The sequence below is a fragment of the Panulirus ornatus genome, chromosome 57, assembly GCF_036320965.1.
Source record: "Panulirus ornatus isolate Po-2019 chromosome 57, ASM3632096v1, whole genome shotgun sequence".
In the NCBI taxonomy this organism is placed as follows: domain Eukaryota; kingdom Metazoa; phylum Arthropoda; class Malacostraca; order Decapoda; family Palinuridae; genus Panulirus; species Panulirus ornatus.
The window spans coordinates 14,924,683-14,948,399 of NC_092280.1; the positions used below are offsets into that span (position 1 = coordinate 14,924,683).

Sequence of the window (23,717 nt, forward strand, 5' to 3'; positions counted from 1 at the left end):
CATCTTTCCACCTCCAATTTGGTCTCCCTCTTCTCCTCGTTCCCTCCACCTCCGACACATATATCCTCTTGGTCAATCTTTCCTCACTCATTCTCTCCATGTGCCCAAACCATTTCAAAACACCCTCTTCTGCTCTCTCAACCACGCTCTTTTTATTTCCACACATCTCTCTTACCCTTACGTTACTTACTCGATCAAACCACCTCACACCACACATTGTCCTCAAACATCTCATTTCCAGCACATCCATCCTCCTGCGCACAACTCTATCCATAGCCCACGCCTCGCAACCATACAACATTGTTGGAACTACTATTCCTTCAAACATACCCATTTTTGCTTTCCGGGATAATGTTCTCGACTTCCACACATTTTTCAAGGCTCCCAAAATTTTCGCCCCCTCCCCCACCCTATGATCCACTTCCGCTTCCATGGTTCCATCCGCTGACAGATCCACTCCCAGATATCTAAAACACTTCACTTCCTCCAGTTTTTCTCCATTCAAACTCACCTCCCAATTGACTTGACCCTCAACCCTACTGTACCTAATAACCTTGCTCTTATTCACATTTACTCTTAACTTTCTTCTTCCACACACTTTACCAAACTCCGTCACCAGCTTCTGCAGTTTCTCACATGAATCCGCCACCAGCGCTGTATCATCAGCGAACAACAACTGACTCACTTCCCAAGCTCTCTCATCCCCAACAGACTTCATACTTGCCCCTCTTTCCAAGACTCTTGCATTTACCTCCCTAACAACCCCATCCATAAACAAATTAAACAACCATGGAGACATCACACACCCCTGCCGCAAACCTACATTCACTGAGAACCAATCACTTTCCTCTCTTCCTACACGTACACATGCCTTACATCCTCGATAAAAACTTTTCACTGCTTCTAACAACTTGCCTCCCACACCATATATTCTTAATACCTTCCATAGAGCATCTCTATCAACTCTATCATATGCCTTCTCCAGATCCATAAATGCTACATACAAATCCATTTGCTTTTCTAAGTATTTCTCACATACATTCTTCAAAGCAAACACCTGATCCACACATCCTCTACCACTTCTGAAACCACACTGCTCTTCCCCAATCTGATGCTCTGTACATGCCTTCACCCTCTCAATCAATACCCTCCCATATAATTTACCAGGAATACTCAACAAACTTATACCTCTGTAATTTGAGCACTCACTCTTATCCCCTTTGCCTTTGTACAATGGCACTATGCACGCATTCCGCCAATCCTCAGGCACCTCACCATGAGTCATACATACATTAAATAACCTTACCAACCAGTCAACAATACAGTCACCCCCTTTTTTAATAAATTCCACTGCAATACCATCCAAACCTGCTGCCTTGCCGGCTTTCATCTTCCGCAAAGCTTTTACTACCTCTTCTCTGTTTACCAAATCATTTTCCCTAACCCTCTCACTTTGCACACCACCTCGACCCAAACACCCTATATCTGCCACTCTGTCATCAGACACATTCAACAAACCTTCAAAATACTCATTCCATCTCCTTCTCACATCACCACTACTTGTTATCACCTCCCCATTTACGCCTTTCACTGAAGTTCCCATTTGCTCCCTTGTCTTACGCACCCTATTTACCTCCTTCCAGAACATCTTTTTATTCTCCCTAAAATTTAATGATACTCTCTCACCCCAACTCTCATTTGCCCTTTTTTTCACCTCTTGCACCTTTCTCTTGACCTCCTGTCTCTTTCTTTTATACTTCTCCCACTCAATTGCATTTTTTCCCTGCAAAAATCGTCCAAATGCCTCTCTCTTCTCTTTCACTAATACTCTTACTTCTTCATCCCACCACTCACTACCCTTTCTAAACAGCCCACCTCCCACTCTTCTCATGCCACAAGAATCTTTTGTGCAATCCATCACTGATTCCCTAAATACATCCCATTCCTCCCCCACTCCCCTTACTTCCATTGTTCTCACCTTTTTCCATTCTGTACACAGTCTCTCCTGATACTTCTTCACACAGGTCTCCTTCCCAAGCTCACTTACTCTCACCACCTTCTTCACCCCAACATTCACTCTTCTTTTCTGAAAACCCATACTAAATGAGCTATAATTATTAACTATTTTTCTCTTCTTTCATTTTTGGATCTAAAAAAAATTCATTTTCAAGACAGATGATGTTAGGATATCTATCTTAACTTTGGCTTATACAAAAATGCCACATTCATTGTATGGTTATTTAATTTGTTTATGGATGAGGTTGTTAGGGAGGTGAATGCAAGAGTTTTGAAGAGAGGGGCAAGTATGTAGTCTGTTGTGGATGAGAGGGCTTGGGAAGTGAATCATTTGTTGTTCGCTGATGATACAGTGCTGGTGGCTGATTCATGTGAGAAACTGCAGAAGCTGGTGACTGAGTTTGGTGAAGTGTGTGAAAGAAGAAAGCTAAGAGTAAATGTGAACAAGAGCAAGGTTATTAGGTACAGTAGGGTTAAGGGACAAGTCAGTTGGGAGGTAAGTTTGAATGGAGAAAAACTGGAGGAAGTGAAGTGTTTTAGATAGTTGGGAGTGGCTTTGGAAGTGGATGGAACCATAGAAGTGGAAGTGAGTCACAGAGTGGGGGAGGGGGCAAAAGTTCTGGGAGCGTTGAAAAATGTGTGGAAGGCGAGAACATTATCTCAGACAGCAAAAATGGGTATGTTTGAAGGAATAGTGGTTCCAACTATGTTATATGGTTGTGAGGCGTGGGCTATAGATAAAGTTGTGCGGAGGAGGGTGGATGTGTTGGAAATGAGATGTTTGAGGACAATATGTGGTGTGAGGTGGTTTGATCGAGTAAGTAATGAAAAGGTAAGAGAGGTGTGTGGTAATAAAAAAAGTGTGGTTGAAATAGCAGAAGAGGGTGTTTTGAAATGGTTTGATCACATGGAGAGAATGAGTGAGGAAAGATTGACAAAGGAAATATGTGTCAGAGGTGGAGGGAATGAGGAGAAGTGAGAGACTAAATTGGAGGTGGAAGGATGGAGTGAAAAAGAATTTGAGCAATCGGGCCTGAACATGCAGGAGGGTGAAAGGCATGCAAGGAATAGAGTGAATTGGAACGATGTGGTATACCGGGGTGAACGTGCTGTCAGTGGATTGAACCAGGACATGGGGAAAATTTTTGTGGGGCCTGGATGTGGAAAGGGAGCTGTGGTTTTGGTCCATTATACGTGACAGCTAGAGACTGAGTGTGAACGAATGTGGCCTTTGTTGTCTTTTCCTAGTGCTACCTAGCACACATGTTTGGGAGGGGGTTGTCATTTCATGTGTGGCGGGGTGGTGACAGGAATGAATAAAGACAGCAAGTATGAATTATGTACATGTGTATATATGTACATGTCTGTGTATGTATATGTATGTATATGTTGAAATGTATAGGTATGTATATGTGTGTGTGTGTGGACGTGTATGTATATGCATGTGTATGCAGGTGGGTTGGGCTATTCTTTCGTCTGTTTCCTTGCGCTACCTCACTAACGCAGGAGACAGCAACAAAGTATAATAAATAATAAAAAAATAATTCTTTTTTGTATTTGATTGCATTTGCTGCATTAGTCAGGAAGAGAAGGAAAAAGGCCACACCCACTCACATTCACTCTAGCTGTCATGTTGTGTAATGCACTGAAACCACAGCTCCGTGTCAACATCCGGGTCCCACAGACCTTTGATTGTATATCTTAGGTGCTTTGCATGCCCTGGTTCAGTCCATTGACAACGATGACCCCAGTATACCACACTGTTCCAGGTCACTGTATCCCATGCATGCCTTTAACCCTCCTGCATGTTCAAGCCCTGATCACTCCAAACCTTTTTCACACCATCCCCTCTCTCCTTGTTCCCTTCAGTTCTGACATATATATCCTCTTTGTTAACCTTTCCTTACTCATTCTCTTCATACATCCAAACCACTTCAACACACCCTCCAGCTTTCTCAACCACCCTCTTTTAATTACCACACTTCTCTTACCCTTTCATTACTTAATTGATTGAACCACCTCATACCATCCTCAAACATTTCATGTCTAACATTTCCACCCTTCTCTGCAAAGCTTTATCTATAGCCCATGGCTCACTTCCATATAATATTGTTGGAACTACTATTCCTTCAAACATATCCATTTTTAACCTCCCAGATAATGTTCTCTTTTTCCACACATTCTTCCACTTCCATGCTTCCATTTGCTGCCAAGTCTACTCCCAGATATCTAAAACACTTCATTTCCTCCAATTTTTCTTTATTCAAACTCAGACCCCAACTAAAGTGTCCCTCAACCACACTGAATGTAATAACCTTGCTTTTATTTAGGTTTACTCCCAAGTTTCTTTCTTCACACTCTTCCAAACTTAGTCACCAACTTCTGCAATTTCTCTCTTGAATCTGCCTCCATTCTTGTGTTGTCAGCAAACAACAGCTGATTCACTTTCCAGGCCCTCTCATCCCCAGACTTGCCCAGCTCTCTAAGACTTTTATATTTACCTCCTATACCACCCCATTCATAAACAAATTAAACATCACACACTCCCTGCCGTATACCAACTTCACTCTGAAACATTCACTCTCCTCTCTTCTTAGGCATACACAAGTTTTACACCCTTGATATTAATTTCTCACTGCTTCTAGCAGCTTACCTTCTGCACCATATATTCTTAAGTCCTTCCATAAAGCATCTCTATCACTTTATGATATGGCCTCTCCAGATCCATAAATTTCACATACAAATCCATCTGTTTTTATAAATATTTCTCACACATATTTTAAAACTAACACGTAATCCACACATCCTATGCCTCTTTTGAAACCACACTGCTTCTCCCCAGTCTGATGCTTTGAACATGCTTTCACCCTCAATATCAATACCCTGCCATGTAACTTACTAGGTATACTCAACAGACTTATACATCTGTAGTTTGAATGCTCATTTTTATCCCCTTTGCCTTTAAACAATGGCACTATACATGCATTCTGCCAAACCTCAGGCACCTCACCGTGATCCATACATACACTGAAAATCCTTACCCATTAATCATTAACACAGTCTCCGCCTTTCCTGTTAACTTCAGCAGCAATACCATCCACCCCACCCGCCTTGCCAAATTTCATCTTATGCAACGCTTTCACCACCTCTTCCATCTTCACCAAGCCACTCTCGGTGACTCTCTCACTTTGCATACCACCTCGAACAAAACACCCCACATCTCCCACTTTATCTTCAAACACATTTAACAATCCTTCAAAATTCTCACTCCATCTCCTCCTCACTTCATCAATATCTTTTATTGCTTCCACTTTTGCCCCCTTCACCGATGTTCTCATTTGTTCTTATGTCTTTCACACTTTATTTACCTCCTTTCAAAAAATCTTATTTTCCCTAAATTTGCTGATACTCACCCCAACTCTAATGTGACCTCTTTTTCAGTTCCTGCATCATCTTGACCTGCAGTCTCTCTCTCTTATACATATCTCAATCATTTGCACTCCTTCTCTGTAAGTACCACCTAAACACCTCTCTTTTCTCTTTCACTAGCAGCTTTGTTTCTTCATACCACCACTCCCCTTTCTAATCTGCTCACCTCTCACCTTTTGCATACCACATGCATCTCTTACATGTCATTACTACTTTCCTAAATACCTCCCATTCCTCTTCCACTCCCCATGCTTCATTTACTCTCACCTTTGCCATTCTTCATTCATTTCTCCTGGTATTTCTTCACACAAGTCTCTTTCCCAAGCTCACTTACTCCAAGTCACAAGACCACTTATTCAAAGGGCAACATATTTGTTTTTAATTTTTAGAGCAACATTGTTTCAGTGCATTATATTGTTCACCACAAAGTAAAAGTAATATCAAATTTACATATTGTATGTTAATGTTAGAACTGTGTTCCAAAAGAGTTCATCATGGGTATGAGAGATCATGTAATATTTTCTTTTACACTTGTGCTAACAGTACTTATACTTGTGAAAAATATTTGTATTCAGCATTGTATGTTATTGTCCTAGTCATGGCTGTATGGCATCGCGAGCGCATTCAGTGTTCATAAGCAGCGAGCAGTGCTACAAATGTTTATCACAGGAGATAATTCAACCTACATGGAGTCTTTGCCAGAAACTGTTGTTGAGAAGCATATCCTGTACCTACTTAGGAGAGTTACTGGAAAGAACATCACTCAACCCAACTTCTTCAGAAGGCAAGTCACATACTTATCATAAACTTTCATATGATCTGGCTAGAGTTCACTTGAAATATCCATGGTGTCAGTTGGTTATGTCCATTTTATAATGAGATTCTTAAAATCATGATTCCATTTGAATCTTTAATCCAATGCTATGGGCAGTTATGAGATGTTATAAGCCCAGAAGATATACTGTTTATCAACCTGAGAAAGTAAATAGTTCTTGCTTGGCAGTGTAAATGAAGGCTTTTAAACCTTGCCAACTTTTTCACCTTTATCTCCAGGACAAGGTGGGGCAGCAATCCCTGGATGCTGGGATCATACTCTTCCTTCATCACTGTGGCTGGGGATAGAGGAGGAGTACATCGTCATGACCAGTTGGCCACTCCACTTCTCAACTCCAGCGGAAAGATAGTGAGTTTACACAATAGGCTTAGCCCTTTTTATATTTCTTTGAATTTAATACTTTTAAGAAATAAGTATGAATACATATAATATTTATTTACAGGTACACCACCGATTTTCTGGCACTCTTGGTTCCAAAGCCTTGCCGGATTAACCATTTTGCCAGACCAACCGTGGTCACGTAATAATAATTCATCAACACATTTCTGACCTACTAATTATACATCTCCCATGTGTCTAAAGTATACCATGGACTGCTAGAAATTTAAATTAAACAAATATTAAATGTTTGAGCATCCTAAGATGGTAAGTCTAGGGTATGGCAGGTAGAGTAGGTGCCCTGGGCACCACTTGAAGGGGGGACACCAGTGGCGTAATGGTGTCTTGGATCCAGACAATGATTTGGATCACTCCCAAAATCTAATCAATTGGTCCTTGTGTCATTTCTAACTTTCCCTGAAAATTGCATCAAAGTTTGTTCATACCTTTTGTTGAAAGTTGCTCACAAACAAACGCCAGTAAAAACATGATCTCTTTGGCAGAGGTAATAAAAAGGATAAATATTGGTGTCATATGAATGGACAGGTGCGCAATTTCAGTGCTTGCCATAGGCGCTATTTCCCCTAAATATGCCCCTGTTTGAATCCTGTGGGTCTTCGTCTTCTATTGTTAGAACAAGGAAACAGATGAAGAAAGACCTATCCACTCATATGCATTCATTGTACATACTCACACTCACACACACACACATATATATTTATTCTATTTTTTATTTATTTTGCTTTGTCGCTGCCTCCTGCTTTAGCGAGGTAGCGCAAGGAAACAGACGAAAGAATGGCCCAACCCACCCACATACACATGTATATACATACACATCCACACACGCAAATATACATACCTATACATTTCAACGTATACATATATATACACACACAGACATATACATATATACACATGTACATAATTCATACTGTCTGCCTTTATTCATTCCCATCGCCACCTCGCCACACATGAAATAACAACCCCTTCCCCCCTCATGTGTGCGAGGTAGCACTAGGAAAAGACAACAAAGGCCCCATTCGCTCACACTCAGTCTCTAGCTGTCATGTAATGATGCACCGAAACCACTGCTCCCTTTCCACATCCAGGCCCCACACAACTTTCCATGGTTTACCCCAGACGCTTCACATGCCCTGGTTCAATCCATTGACAGCACGTCGACCCCGGTATACCACATCATTCCAATTCACTCTATTCCTTGCACGCCTTTCACCCTCCTGCATGTTCAGGCCCCGATCACTCAAAATCTTTTTCACTCCATCTTTCCACCTTCAATTTGGTCTTCCACTTCTCCTCATTCCCTCCACCTCTGACACATATATCCTCTTGATCAATCTTTCCTCACTCATTCTCTCCATGTGACCAAATCATTTCAAAACACCCTCTTCTGCTCTCTCAACCACACTCTTTTTATTACCACACATCTCTCTTACCCTATTATTACTTACTCGATCAAACCACCTCACACCACATATTGTCCTCAAACATCTCATTTCCAGCACATCCACCCTCCTGCACACAACTTTATCCATAGCCCATGCCTCGCAACCATACAACATTGTTGGAAACACCATTCCTTCAAACATACCCATTTTTGCTTTTGGAGATAATGTTCTCGACTTCCATACATTCTTCAAGGCTCCCAGAATTTTCGCCCCCTCCTCACCCTATGATTCACTTCCGCTTCCATGGTCCCATCCGCTGCCAAATCCACTCCCAGATATCTAAAACACTTCACTTCCTCCAGTTTTTCTCCATTCAAACTTACCTCCCAATAAACTTGACCTTCAACCCTACTGTACCTAATAACCTTGATCTTATTCACATTTACACTCAACTTTCTACTTTCACACACTTTACCAAACTCAGTCACCACCTTCTGCAGTTTCTCACATGAATCAGCCACCAGCGCTGTATCATCAGCGAACAACAACTGACTCACTTCCCAAACTCTCTTCTCCACAACAGACTGCATACTTGCCCCTTTTTCCAAAACTCTTGCATTCACCTCCCTAACAACCCCATCCACAAACAAATTAAACAACCATGGAGACATCACACCCCTGCCGCAAACCTACATTCGCTGAGAACCAATCACTTTCCTCTCTTCCTACACGTACACATGCCTTACATCCTCGATAAAAACTTTTCACTGCTTCTAACAACTTGACCCCACACCATATATTCTTAATACCTTCCATAGAGCATCTCTATCAACTCTATCATATGCCTTCTCCAGATCCATAAATGCTACATACAAATCCATTTGCTTTTGTAAGTATTTCTTGCATACATTCCTCAAAGCAAACACCTGATCCACACATCCTCTCTTCTGAAACCACACTGCTCTTCCCCAATCTGATGCTCTGTACATGCCTTCACCCTCTCAATCAATACCCTCCCATATAATTTCCCAGGAATACTCAACAAACTTATACCTCTGTAATTTGAGCACTCACCTTTGTCCCCTTCGCCTTTGTACAATAAATAAATATATATATATATATATATATATATATATATATATATATATATATATATATATATATATTTTTTTTTTTTTTTTGCTTTGTCGCTGTCTCCCGCGTTTGCGAGGTAGCGCAAGGAAACAGACGAAAGAAATGGCCCAACCCACCCCCATACACATGTATATACATACGTCCACACACGCAAATATACATACCTACACAGCTTTCCATGGTTCACCTCAGACGCTTCACATGCCCTGATTCAATCCACTGACAGCACATCAACCCCGGTATACCACATCGATCCAATTCACTCTATTCCTTGCCCTCCTTTCACCCTCCTGCATGTTCAGGCCCTGATCACACAAAATCTTTTTCACTCCATCTTTCCACCTCCAATTTGGTCTCCCACTTCTCCTCATTCCCTCCACCTCCGACACATATATCCTCTTGGTCAATCTTTCCTCACTCATTCTCTCCATGTGCCCAAACCATTTCAAAACACCCTCTTCTGCTCTCTCAACCACGCTCTTTTTATTTCCACACATCTCTCTTACACTTACGTTACTTACTCGATCAAACCACCTCACACCACACATTGTCCTCAGACATCTCATTTCCAGCACATCCATCCTCCTGCGCACAACTCTATCCATAGCCCACGCCTCGCAACCATACAACATTGTTGGAACCACTATTCCTTCAAACATACCCATTTTTGCTTTCCGAGATAATGTTCTCGACTTCCACACATTCTTCAAGGCTCCCAGGATTTTCGCCCCCTCCCCCAACCTATGATCTACTTCCGCTTCCATGGTTCCATCCGCTGCCAGATCCACTCCCAGATATCTAAAACACTTTACTTCCTCCAGTTTTTCTCCATTCAAACTTACCTCCCAATTGAATTGACCCTCAACCCTACTGTACCTAATTACCTTGCTCTTATTCACATTTACTCTAAATTTCTTCTTTCACACACTTTACCAAACTCAGTCACCAGCTTTTGCAGTTTCTCACATGAATCAGCCACCAGCGCTGTATCATCAGCGAACAACAATTGACTCACTTCCCAAGCTCTCTCATCCACAACAGACTTCATACTTGCCCCTCTTTCCAAAACTCTTGCATTTACCTCCCTAACAACCCCATCCATAAACAAATTAAACAACCATGGAGACATCACACACCCCTGCCGCAAACCTACATTCACTGAGAACCAATCACTTTCCTCTCTTCCTACACGTACACATGCCTTACATCCTCGATAAAAACTTTTCACTGCTTCTAACAACTTGCCTCCCACACCATATATTCTTAATACCTTCCACAGAGCATCTCTATCAACTCTATCATATGCCTTCTCCAGATCCATAAATGCTACATACAAATCCATTTGCTTTTCTAAGTATTTCTCACATACATTCTTCAAAGCAAACACCTGATCCACACATCCTCTACCACTTCTGAAACCACACTGCTCTTCCCCAATCTGATGCTCTGTACATGCCTTCACCCTCTCAATCAATACCCTCCCATATAATTTACCAGGAATACTCAACAAACTTATACCTCTGTAATTTGAGCACTCTATCTTATCCCCTTTGCCTTTGTACAATGGCACTATGCACGCATTCCGCCAATCATTAGGCACCTCACCATGAGTCATACATACATTAAATACCCTTACCAACCAGTCAATAATACAGTCATCCCCTTTTTTAATGAATTCCACTGCAATACCATCCAAACCTGCTGCCTTGCCGGCTTTCATCTTCCGCAAAGCTTTTACTACCTCTTCCCTGTTTACCATATATATATATATATATATATATATATATATATATATATATATATATATATATATATATATATATATATATCTTTTTCTTTCTTTTGTACTATTCGCCATTTCCCGCGATAGCGAGGTAGCGTTAAGAACAGAGGACTGGGCCTTCAAGGGAATATCCTCACCTGGCACCCTTCTCTGTTCCCTCTTTTGGAAAATTGAAAAAAACGAGAGGGGAGGATTTCCAGCCACCCGCTCCCTCCCCTTTTAGCGCCTTCTATGACACACAGGGAATACGTGGGAAGTATTCTTTCTGCCCTATCCCCAGGGATAATATATATATATATATATATATATATATATATATATATATATATATATATATATATATATATATATTTTTTTTGCCGCTGTCTCCCGCGTTTGCGAGGTAGCGCAAGGAGACAGACGAAAGAAATGGCCCAACCCACCCCCATACACATGTATATACATACGTCCACACACGCAAATATACATACCTACACAGCTTTCCATGGTTTACCCCAGATGCTTCACATGCCCTGATTCAATCCACTGACAGCACGTCAACCCCTGTATAACACATCGATCCAATTCACTCTATTCCTTGCCCTTCTTTCACCCTCCTGCATGTTCAGGCCCCAATCACACAAAATCTTTTTCACTCCATCTTTCCACCTCCAATTTGGTCTCTCACTTCTCCTTGTTCCCTCCACCTCCAACACATATAGCCTCTTGGTCAATCTTTCCTCACTCATTCTCTCCATGTGCCCAAACCATTTCAAAACACCCTCTTCTGCTCTCTCAACCACGCTCTTTTTATTTCCACACATCTCTCTTACACTTACGTTACTTACTCGATCAAACCACCTCACACCACACATTGTCCTCAAACATCTCATTTCCAGCACATCCATCCTCCTGCGCACAACTCTATCTATAGCCCACGCCACGCAACCATACAACATTGTTGGAACCACTATTCCTTCAAACATACCCATTTTTGCTTTCCGAGATAATGTTCTCGACTTCCACACATTCTTCAAGGCTCCCAGGATTTTCGCCCCCTCCCCCACCCTATGATTCATTTCCGCTTCCATGGTTCCATCCGTTGCCAGATCCACTCCCAGATATCTAAAACACTTTACTTCCTCCAGTTTTTCTCATTCAAACTTACCTCCCAATTGACTTGACCCTCAACCCTACTGTACCTAATAACCTTGCTCTTATTCACATTTACTCTTAACTTTCTTCTTTCACACACTTTACCAAACTCAGTCACCAGCTTCTGCAGTTTCTCACATGAATCAGCCACCAGCGCTGTATCATCAGCGAACAACAACTGACTCACTTCCCAAGCTCTCTTATCCCCAACAAACTTCATACTTGCCCCTCTTTCCAAAACTCTTTTGCATTCACCTCCCTAACAATCCCATCCATAAACAAATTAAACAACCATGGAGACATCACACACCCCTGCCGCAAACCTACATTCACTGAGAACCAATCACTTTCCTCTCTTCCTACACGTACACATGCCTTACATCCTCGATAAAAACTTTTCACTGCTTCTAACAACTTGCCTCCCACACCATATATTCTTAATACCTTCCACAGAGCATCTCTATCAACTCTATCATATGCCTTTACCAGATCCATAAATGCTACATACAAATCCATTTGCTTTTCTAAGTATTTCTCACATACATTCTTCGAAGCAAACACCTGATCCACACATCCTCTACCACTTCTGAAACCACACTGCTCTTCCCTAATCTGATGCTCTGTACATGCCTTCACCCTCTCAATCAATACCCTCCCATATAATTTACCAGGAATACTCAACAAACTTATACCTCTGTAATTTGAGCACTCACTCTTATCCCCTTTGCCTTTGTCCAATGGCACTATGCACGCATTCCGCCAGTCCTCAGGCACCTCACCATGAGTCATACATACATTAAATAACCTTACCAACCAGTCAACAATACAGTCACCCCCTTTTGTAATAAATTCCACTGCAATACCATCCAAACCTGCTGCCTTGCCGGCTTTCATCTTCCGCAAAGCTTTTACTACCTCGTCTCTGTTTACCAAACCATTTTCCCTAACCCTCTCACTTTGCACACCACCTCGACCAAAGCACCCTATATCTGCCACTGTATCATCAAACACATTCAACAAACCTTCAAAATACTCACTCCATCTCCTTCTCACATCACCACTACTTGTTATCACCTCCCCATTTGCGCCCTTCACTGAAGTTCCCATTTGCTCCCTTGTCTTACACACTTTATTTACCTCCTTCCAGAACATCTTTTTATTCTCCCTAAAATTTAATGATACTCTCTCACATCTCTCTCATATATATATCCCTGGGGATAGGGGAGAAAGAATACTTCCCAAGTATTCCCTGCGTGTCGTAGAAGGCGACTAAAAGGGGAGGGAGCGGGTGGCTGGAAATCCTCCCCTCTCGTTTTTTTTTTAATTTTCGAAGTGAAGGAACAGAGAAGGGGGCCAGGTGAGGATATTCCCTTTAAGTCCCAGTCCTCTGTTCTTAACACTACCTCGCTAACGCGGGAAATGGCGAATAGTATGAAAAAAAAAATATATATATATATTGGAAAGGATCACAATTTTGCGTGTGATCAAGATATTCCTACGAGTCCATAGGGAAAATGAAACATGAAAAGTTCCCAAGTGCACTTTCGCGTAATAATCACATCATTAGGGGAGACACAAGAGAGAAATATAACAGTCAGTTGATATACATTGAAGAGACGAAGCTAGGACTCCATTTGGTGAAGATGTTTACTGTCTGCCTTTATTCATTCCCATTGCCACCCCGCCACACATGAAATAACAACCCCTTCCCCCCTCATGTGCTCGCCTTTCACCCTCCTGCATGTTCAGGCCCCGATCACTCAAAATCTTTCTCACGCCATCTTTCCACCTCCAATTTGGTCTCCCACTTCTCGTTCCCTCCACCTCTGCCACATATATCCTCTTGGTCAATCTTTCCTCACTCATTCTCTCCATGTGACCAAACCGTTTCAAAACAACCTCTTCTGCTCTCTCAACCACTCTCTTTTTATTACCACACATCTCTCTTACCCTATTATCACTTACTTGATCAAACCACTGAATTCTACCTCCATTTTTTTTTTTTTTTTTTTGCATCATTAAGGTTGTCCAATCTGGTAAATAATGTGTTTATCCTAGACCAAGAAGAGATGAGTCTGAATTCCTAAGCAAAAAATGTAAAAAAAAATTGTGCTTTTTACCCACTGTTCATGAAAAAAGCAAGCTGGGTCAGGCTAAATATTCAATTGTCCATTGAGAGGGCTAAGGAACAGAATGACACATTCACAAGTGGTTAATTAACAAAATATGCACTAGTTCTTATAATTCTATCCTCTGTCCAGCATACTATTATTAAGTGGTGTGAACTTTGCAGGTAGTAATGTGGGCAGGAGAACATACTCACAACACACGCTACAGCACTGTTGATGGCGCTATGGAGACTGGCAAGCGCGAAGCCCTCAGGGTCATTTCTTTGCTTAAGTCTTCAAAATCAATGCATCTCTCCCATTAGCACTGACAACCCTCCAAGCTCTTTTTCTTGCATCTTCCCATATTCTTCCAGTCCTACATACTGATGAACTGTTATGATTATCACAAAAGTGCAGTTGAAGTTTATGAATGCACATTTTATCCCAGTATTAGAAAATTTTCATATGAAAGGTATTTTAGTACTTTTGCCTGATATGACATTATTGCATAATAATAATAATAATAATAATAATAATAATGATAATATGCAAAATATAAAAACATTTTGTTCAGTTTCATTAGGAGTTTGCAGTCACTATCCTAATGAATATGATACTTCATCTGTTGCATCATTCCTGCCATACTTATTACAAATATATGTCAAAGAATAAGTAATGCTAATCATAGCTTTATTACCAGTCTTAATGATATCAAAGTCATTTTGAATAATCCAGTAGAAATTCACTGCATAAGAATAAACATAGTAATGATTATAAGTGCTTATCACAAGTATACAAATGAAAGAAGAATTAGTCCTCCTTGGTGATATTAAAGATGTTTCTTTGTATGTATACGTTATAAGAGTGGCAGCTGTTTAGACCTAATGAATGTATGTGGCCTTTAGCAAGTAAATTCTCTAAAATCAAATTGCTTTCCAAGGGACCAAGTACAGCATTGACCTCCTACTGTATCTTGTATATATGCCTCTTCTGTCCTCCATCAAGTACTTATCCTCCTGCCATCAAACCCTTATCTTTTAATTTCAAATCCTGAGCTTCCCTTGATTCAGTGTTGTTCATTCATCCTTCATTATTTCTCACCTTTCACTTTCCCGATGTCTATCCTGGTAATAACTTTTTGACTCGGGACTGACTTTTGGTTATCAACACATGCATCCAGGTAAAAGGACCAAGGACATACAAACACAACATTTACAAAGGTATGGTATGCTCACATGTAATCATCTATTTGTACAGTAAAGGGAGAGACTTCTGCATTCATGTAGGCCACATGCACAAAGACATATTTACATGTATTTATGTGTATAAACAAGGATAACATAATGAATTTACTACAATCATTCATACTATATTCATCTCCATTATAATATAAACTACATTAAAAGAATAATAAAAAAAAAAAGGCTTTACACACCAGTTATGGCCAAGTTCTCTTACCATTCAGTGACTCATCCAGAGAAGGGCTATTTACACATGTACAGATGTAACAGAAAGGTCTTTAGAAGGAGGAGTCATTACCATAACAAGCTAAAGTCCAATAGGGAATAGGATTCCTTGTACACAGTAAAACTACAATTGCTCTTGACATCATCACTTGCTGACACTTACATGGGAACTAATAAACTATATGTGGAGTTGGTTGGTATTTTCAAGGATATCATAAGTAGTAGCATATGACTGTTGGAGAGCAAACTGGTGGTGTGGCCAAATTTAAGTCAGAGTGATCCATTTGCATCGTAAACTGTATACTGTGTCTTGGGGACTATTTTCACTGGTAGGGCTGGAGAGAAAAGCATATGATTAGCCAGAAATATATGATAGGGAAAAAAAAACATGCAGTGATATTACAAAATGAAATTTGGCTATTCATATACTCTGAGGCTATGAGGTATACCACTGTATCACAGTGCACAGGACATCTGAGGACACTTTTGCATTAGTTATATGCAACTGCACATGATTATTTTGCTGGCTACAGCACACCCAGTATTCAAGGGATCAGTTTTGTATTATACCTTTATGCCCCAATTCTGCATTTCTTATAAAGGGAGAGCACACTATAAACATCCAATGTCATGAGATATAATATGATAAACATTTAAGGATAACATACACTAGATATTCCCAATGGAAAAATGTTAATTGTATTTTTTGTTGGATAATTTATTGTTCATGTACATACCTATTACTTTGTTTCATTGCTAAACATTAATATTAATACTGTAGGTGTTAATATTTTAAAACTTATGAAAATAAATTTTTTAAGTTTTTCATGCAAGTTTCACTATCAAACATTTTGTACTTTAAAAAGTTGGTGGTTTCATTAACAGTGTACAGATATTGATGGCTAGATCTAATAGTTTTATAAAAAAGAAAAAAATCAATCCAGTATAGTTTCCATATAAGATGTGCAAGATCCAAAAACCTCTTCATGTTTATTCAGTTTTCACAGTATAATAGCTACGAGCAGAGAATGTGTAAATCCAAAAAACTGGACTTCAGACAGCTTCAACTTGCGAGCTATAAAACCAAAGCATCCTGAATTCACAATTTTGGCTGCTAAGGTCTTGGACATCATAACCAGTTCTAGAAAGCTTTAGTCTTCAAAAAACTTTATCTAAAATTTTTGATCAATGGAGTTCAGTGGGTGTATACCTAGGGAGGCTACGACTTATTGATTTAGTGTAAATAAGACAAATTTTGAAACAACTTGTATTTCAGCAGCTACATAAAAAATTAAATACTAAAAATGAAGCTAAACAATGGCAACATGAAGCACAGTGGTGTATAACTCACTCATGTCGATTTCTCCATATAAATTCTGCTGCTTCACTAGTGATGAGTAAATCATCATCACACTACTATACACATACTGAAAATCTACCCAGTTTAAAATTTTTACACCTAATTTTTTCCCAGACTTGGGAAAAGGTTCTCTCGACATCAACCCAAGAGTGGCTCTATGCTGTCATGCATATTTTTTAAAAATGACTGCTCCTGATTCCCACACGAAAACAAGTATCTATCTTTGTACTAAATGGCAATGCTGTTCACGTCACTATTTTATGATAATCAATTTCATTGAGATATAACAATAATATTTTACACAAAACAAACAAATTCTTAACAAGTGTCTTCTTGCATACAAAAATCACAGCACAATTTGTGCTGTTTTGTAATACCTCCTGTTGTCAGATGTTATATAAAATCAACTTTTACTACACCACTTTGATCAAGTAAATTAAAGGTAGGTACAAATGAACATTAATTTTATTTCTGGCTTGGCTGACTTACATTATATCACCAACACCTAAAAATAACAAAGTCTCTAGTCATAAAAATACAGTTCTGATCTTAGCAGTACCAGTAAAGAGTATCAATGATGATGGATCAGTTGATGAAAGAAAATAAAGTCTCATCAAAGAACTTCTCACTTCAGAGGAGTCTATCCTATTCCTATTATTAAGCATGGTGCAGCTTTGAAGCCCCAGGAACCCTTCTATAAGGGAACCCGGAATTATAGCCACACAATCCCTTCATGGAGGGGTTCTGGGGTTGGATAATAGTGTGAAATGGCTGGGGTGAACTATGGAAAGGTCTGCAGGCCTAGATGTGGATAGGGAGCTGTGGTTTCAATGGATTACACATGACAGCTAGAGACTGAGTGTGAACGAATGTGGCCTTTTTGTTTATTTTTTTGGCGCTACCTTGCTGCAGCAGGGTTAGTGATGCTGTTTCCTGTGGGGCAGGGTAGCTCCAGGAATGGATGAAGGCAAGCAAGAATGAATTTGTACATGTGTATATATGTATATGTGTATATGCTGATATCTATACATATATGGGCATTTATGTGTATGTATAATGAATAATAAATACATATATATATATTTTTTTTTATCGTGGCAAATCAACAATCATCCCTGGGGATAGGGGAGAAAGAATACTTCCCACGTATTCCCTGTGTGTCGTAGAAGGCGACTAAAAGGGAAGGGAGCGGGGGGCTGGAAATCCTCCCCTCTTGTTTTTTTTTTAATTTTCCAAAAGAGGGAACAGAGAAGGGGGCCAGGTGAGGATATTCCCTCAGAGGCCCAGTGCTTTGTTCTTAACGCTACCTTGCTAACGTGGGAAATGGCGAATAGTTTGAAAGAAAGAAAAAAAATATTTTTTTTTCATACTATTCGCCATTTCCTGCACTAGCAAGGTAGCGTTAAGAACAGAGGACTGAGCCTTTGAGGGAATATCCTCACTTGGCCCCCTTTTCTGTTCCTCTTTTGGAAAATAAAAACAACGAGAGGGGGAGGATTTCCAGCCCCCATCTCCTGTCCTTTTAAGTAGCCTTCTACAACATGCATGGAGTACGTGGGAAGTACTCTTTCTCCCTCATCCCCAGGGATAATATGTATATATATTTTTTTTTCTTTTTAAACTATTTGCCATTTCCCGTGTTAGCGAGGTAGCGTTAAGAACAGAGGACTGGGCCTTTGAGGGAATATCCTTACCTGGCCCCCTTCTCTGTTCCTTCTTTTGGGAAATTAAAAAAAAATAATGAGAAGGGAGGATTTCCAGCCCCCTGCTCCCTCCCCTTTTAGTCGCCTTCTACGACACTCAGGGAATACGTGGGAAGTATTCTTTCTCCCCTATCCCCAGGGATAATGTATATATATATATATTTTTTTTTTGCTTTGTCGCTGTCTCCCGAGTTTGCGAGGTAGCGCAAGGAAATAGACGAAAATTATGGCCCAACCCACCCCCATACACATGTATATACATACGTCCACACATGCAAATATACATACCTACACAGCTTTCCATGGTTTACCCCAGACGCTTCACATGCCCTGATTCAATCCACTGACAGCATTCAACCCCGGTATACCACATCGATCCAATTCACTCTATTCCTTGCCCTCCTTTCACCCTCCTGCATGTTCAGGCCCCGATCACACAAAATCTTTTTCACTCCATCTTTCCACCTCCAATTTGGTCTCCCACTTCTCCTCGTTCCCTCCACCTCTGACACATATATCCTCTTGGTCAATCTTTCCTCACTCATTCTCTCCATGTGCCCAAACCATTTCAAAACACCCTCTTCTGTTCTCTCAACCACGCTCTTTTTATTTCCACACATCTCTCTTACCCTTACGTTACTTACTCAATCAAACCACCTCACACCACACATTGTCCTCAAACATCTCATTTCCAGCACATCCATCCTCCTGCGCACAACTCTATCCATAGCCCACGCCTCGCAACCATACAACATTGTTGGAACCACTATTCCTTCAAACATACCCATTTTTGCTTTCCAAGATAATGTTATCGACTTCCACACATTCTTCAAGGCTCCCAGGATTTTCGCCCCCTCCCCCACCCTATGATCCACTTCCGCTTCCATGGTTCCATCCGCTGCCAGATCCACTCCCAGATATCTAAAACACTTTACTTCCTCCAGTTTTTCTCCATTCAAACTTACCTCCCAATTGACTTGACCCTCAACCCTACTGTACCTAATAACCTTGCTCTTATTCACATTTACTCTTAACTTTCTTCTTTCACACACTTTACCAAAGTCAGTCACCAGCTTCTGCAGTTTCTCACATGAATCAGCCACCAGCGCTGTATCATCAGCGAACAACAACTGACTAACTTCCCATGCTCTCTCATCCTCAACAGACTTCATACTTGCCCCTCTTTCCAAAACTCTTGCATTCACCTCCCTAACAGCCCCATCCATAAACAAATTAAACAACCATGGAGACATCACACACCCCTGCCGCAAACCTACATTCACTGAGAACCAATCACTTTCCTCTCTTCCTACACGTACACATGCCTTACATCCTCGATAAAAACTTTTCACCCCCTCCCCTACCCTGTGACTCACTTCTGCTGCTAAATCCACTCCCAGATATCTAAAACACTTCACTTCCTCCAGTTTTTCTCCATATGTATATATTGTAATACATACTCGTCATTTCCTGCATTAGTGAGATGGCATTCAAGAACAGATGACAGAGCCTTAGATGGTATGTATATTCATTACTATTTATTGTACTTAATCGTTGTTTCCTGTCAGTGAGGTAGCACCAAGAAACAGACGAAGAATGGCCCATCCTCTCATATACACATATATATACATAAATGCCCATACATGCACATAAGCATACATATACATATACACATACATATATGGTGTGGGAGGCAAGTTGTTAGAAGCAGTGAAAAGTTTTTATCGAGGATGTAAGGCATGTGTACGTGTAGGAAGAGAGGAAAGTGATTGGTTCTCAGTGAATGTAGGTTTGCGGCAGGGGTGTGTGATGTCTCCATGGTTGTTTAATTTGTTTATGGATGGGGTTGTTAGGGAGGTAAATGCAAGAGTCCTGGAAAGAGGGGCAAGTATGAAGTCTGTTGGGGATGAGAGAGCTTGGGAAGTGAGTCAGTTGTTGTTCGCTGATGATACAGCGCTGGTGGCTGATTCATGTGAGAAACTGCAGAAGCTGGTGACTGAGTTTGGTAAAGTGTGTGGAAGAAGAAAGTTAAGAGTAAATGTGAATAAGAGCAAGGTTATTAGGTACAGTAGGGTTGAGGGTCAAGTCAATTGGGAGGTGAGTTTGAATGGAGAAAAACTGGAGGAAGTAAAGTGTTTTAGATATCTGGGAGTGGATCTGTCAGCGGATGGAACCATGGAAGCGGAAGTGGATCATAGGGTGGGGGAGGGGGCGAAAATTTTGGGAGCCTTGAAAAATGTGTGGAAGTCGAGAACATTATCTCGGAAAGCAAAAATGGGTATGTTTGAAGGAATAGTGGTTCCAACAATGTTGTATGGTTGCGAGGCGTGGGCTATGGATAGAGTTGTGCGCAGGAGGATGGATGTGCTGGAAATGAGATGTTTGAGGACAATGTGTGGTGTGAGGTGGTTTGATCGAGTAAGTAACGTAAGGGTAAGAGAGATGTGTGGAAATAAAAAGAGCGTGGTTGAGAGAGCAGAAGAGGGTGTTTTGAAATGGTTTGGGCACATGGAGAGAATGAGTGAGGAAAGATTGACCAAGAGGATATATGTGTCGGAGGTGGAGGGAACGAGGAGAAGAGGGAGACCAAATTGGAGGTGGAAAGATGGAGTGAAAAAGATTTTGTGTGATCGGGGCCTGAACATGCAGGAGGGTGAAAGGAGGGCAAGGAATAGAGTGAATTGGAGTGATGTGGTATACAGGGGTTGACGTGCTGTCAGTGGAGTGAATCAAGGCATGTGAAGCGTCTGGGGTAAACCATGGAAAGCTGTGTAGGTATGTATATTTGCGTGTGTGGACGTGTGTATGTACATGTGTATGGGGGGGGGGTTGGGCCATTTCTTTCGTCTGTTTCCTTGCGCTACCTCGCAAACGCGGGAGACAGCGACAAAGTATAAAAAAAAAAAAAAAAAAAATATATACACATGCACATATTCATACTTGCTTGCCTTCTTCCATTCCTGGTGCTACCCTGCCCCACAGGAAACAGCATTGCTACCCCCTGCTTCAGTGAGGTAGTGCCAGGAAAACTGACAAAAAAGGCCACATTCATTCACATTCAGGCTATAGCTGTCATGTGTAATGCACCGAAAACTCAGCTCCCTATCCACATTCAGGCACAACACACCTTTCATGGTTTACCCCAGACGTTTCACATGCCCTGGTTCATTTCACTGACAGCACGTCGACCCTGGTATACCACATCATTCCAATTCACTCTATTCCTTGCAAATCTCTCACCCTCCTGTATGTTCAGGCCCCAATCACTCAAAATCTTTTTCACTCTATCCTTCCACCTCTCATATGGTCTCCCACTTCTTCTTGACTCCACCTCTGACACATTTATCCTCTTTGTCAATCTTTCCTCACTCATTCTCTCCATATGTCTAAACCATTTCAACACACCCTCTTCTGCTCTTTCAACCACACTCTTTTCATTTCCACACATCTCTCTTATTCTTTCATTACTTACTCACAAATTGTTCTCAAACATTTCATTTCCAACACATCCACCCTCCTCTGTACAACCCTATCTACAGCCCATGCCTCGCAACCACATAATATTGTTGGAACTATATCCCCTCAAACATACCCATTTTTGCTCCCTGAGATAACATTCTCTCCTTCCACACATTCTTCATCGCTCCCAGAACCTTCATCCCCTCCCAACCCCGTGACTCACTCCCGCTTCCATACGTACATACATATACTTACATACACATACATGTATACACATTTTTACATATTCATACTTGCTCGCCTTAACCCATTTTATACTTATCACCATATCCTGCATTAGCCAGGTAGTGCCAAGAACAGATGAAGAAAAGCTGCATTCACTCACATCCATTCTTTAGCTGTCACGTGCACTGCACCAAAACTGCAGCTCCTTATCCACATCCAGGACCCACAGACCTCCATTCTTTCCCCTCGCTACTTCACATGTCCTGGTTCAGTCTACTGACAGGTCTGTGTGGCTTGGCCATCCATAGGAGGATCTAGTCTTGGTGACTTATACATGTAAGATGAAGAGTGAATGTGAGTAAACAAGGCTATTCTTTGTCTGTTACTTATAATTATTTATAACTGCCCCAGGACCTCTTTTCCAGGGCTCCTGCAGCTGCACTACATGTAGTTGCAGGGAAATAACGGACTCCTTTGGAGTGAAAAGTTCTTTAATGAGACGGTACACTCTTTCATCTACAGATGACAATATGAACACATTTACCTACATTCCATTGCCATCATATTCACAGCTGAGGTTATCATTTTAAGAAATTGTCGCAGTTATTGGTCACTTTTCGTGCAAAAGTGTGCAGCTTCCAAGGCATTTCTTACTCGTTTGTTTAATCCTTTATATATCACTTTAACTCCTTACCATCTTGGTGATGTATGTATCAGATTTACCTTGGAGATGCTTTTGGCCACATGTTGACCTCTCTCCAAGTAATACATGGGTGGACATCCACTGTATATCATGCTATCCTCATTGACATTTCTACTGCTTTTTGTATTCAACATATCACCCATCTTATTCCTTGTTAAGAATATTTATTCCCATTGTCCATAAGCATCTACTGTATCTATATCTAAGGCTTCCATGAATTTGCAAATTTAATATACCTTTTGTATTTCACTGAGCTACTTTCAACAGTCCCTCTGCACCTTTTTTAAATTCACCTAATAAACCTTCAGCATAACACAACGTCTTGCATGCCTCGATAATATATACGTTTTCCTCCTGTAAATATATATTACTGTGTATTCTACTCACCCTTAAAAAGACAGGAAAATAATGAATAAAATCATTCTTGTTTGTGGATTTACAGTATAATGAGTTCACACACTGGTCAGACCTCCATATTGTCTCACTCAGAAATGATAATTACCCATTTTCCTTTTCCAGTGTAAAATCTGTCACTGTTCACACTTCAGAATTTTTAATTTGTTTTCCAAGTTAGATTT

At 40.7% G+C, this 23,717-nt stretch overlaps 2 protein-coding genes across 7 annotated transcripts in view; one reads left to right on the top strand and one right to left on the bottom strand.

Moving 5' to 3' along the window:
• LOC139766195 (peroxisomal N(1)-acetyl-spermine/spermidine oxidase-like) overlaps window positions 1-18,260 on the top strand; it is a 139,031-nt gene extending 120,771 nt beyond the window's left edge. For both annotated transcript variants that reach the window (XM_071694478.1, XM_071694477.1), the window contains exons 10-12: window positions 6,042-6,229; window positions 6,499-6,628; window positions 14,409-18,260. In XM_071694478.1, coding sequence (XP_071550579.1) covers window positions 6,042-6,229; window positions 6,499-6,628; window positions 14,409-14,546 — 456 coding nt within the window. In that variant the 3' untranslated portion in view covers window positions 14,547-18,260. The remainder of the gene's footprint in view (window positions 1-6,041; window positions 6,230-6,498; window positions 6,629-14,408) is intronic.
• LOC139766194 (uncharacterized) overlaps window positions 14,902-23,717 on the bottom strand; it is a 182,180-nt gene continuing 173,364 nt past the window's right edge. For all 5 annotated transcript variants that reach the window (XM_071694475.1, XM_071694473.1, XM_071694476.1 and 2 more), the window contains one exon: window positions 14,902-16,024. The gene's annotated coding sequence lies outside the window, so the exon portion shown is untranslated. The remainder of the gene's footprint in view (window positions 16,025-23,717) is intronic.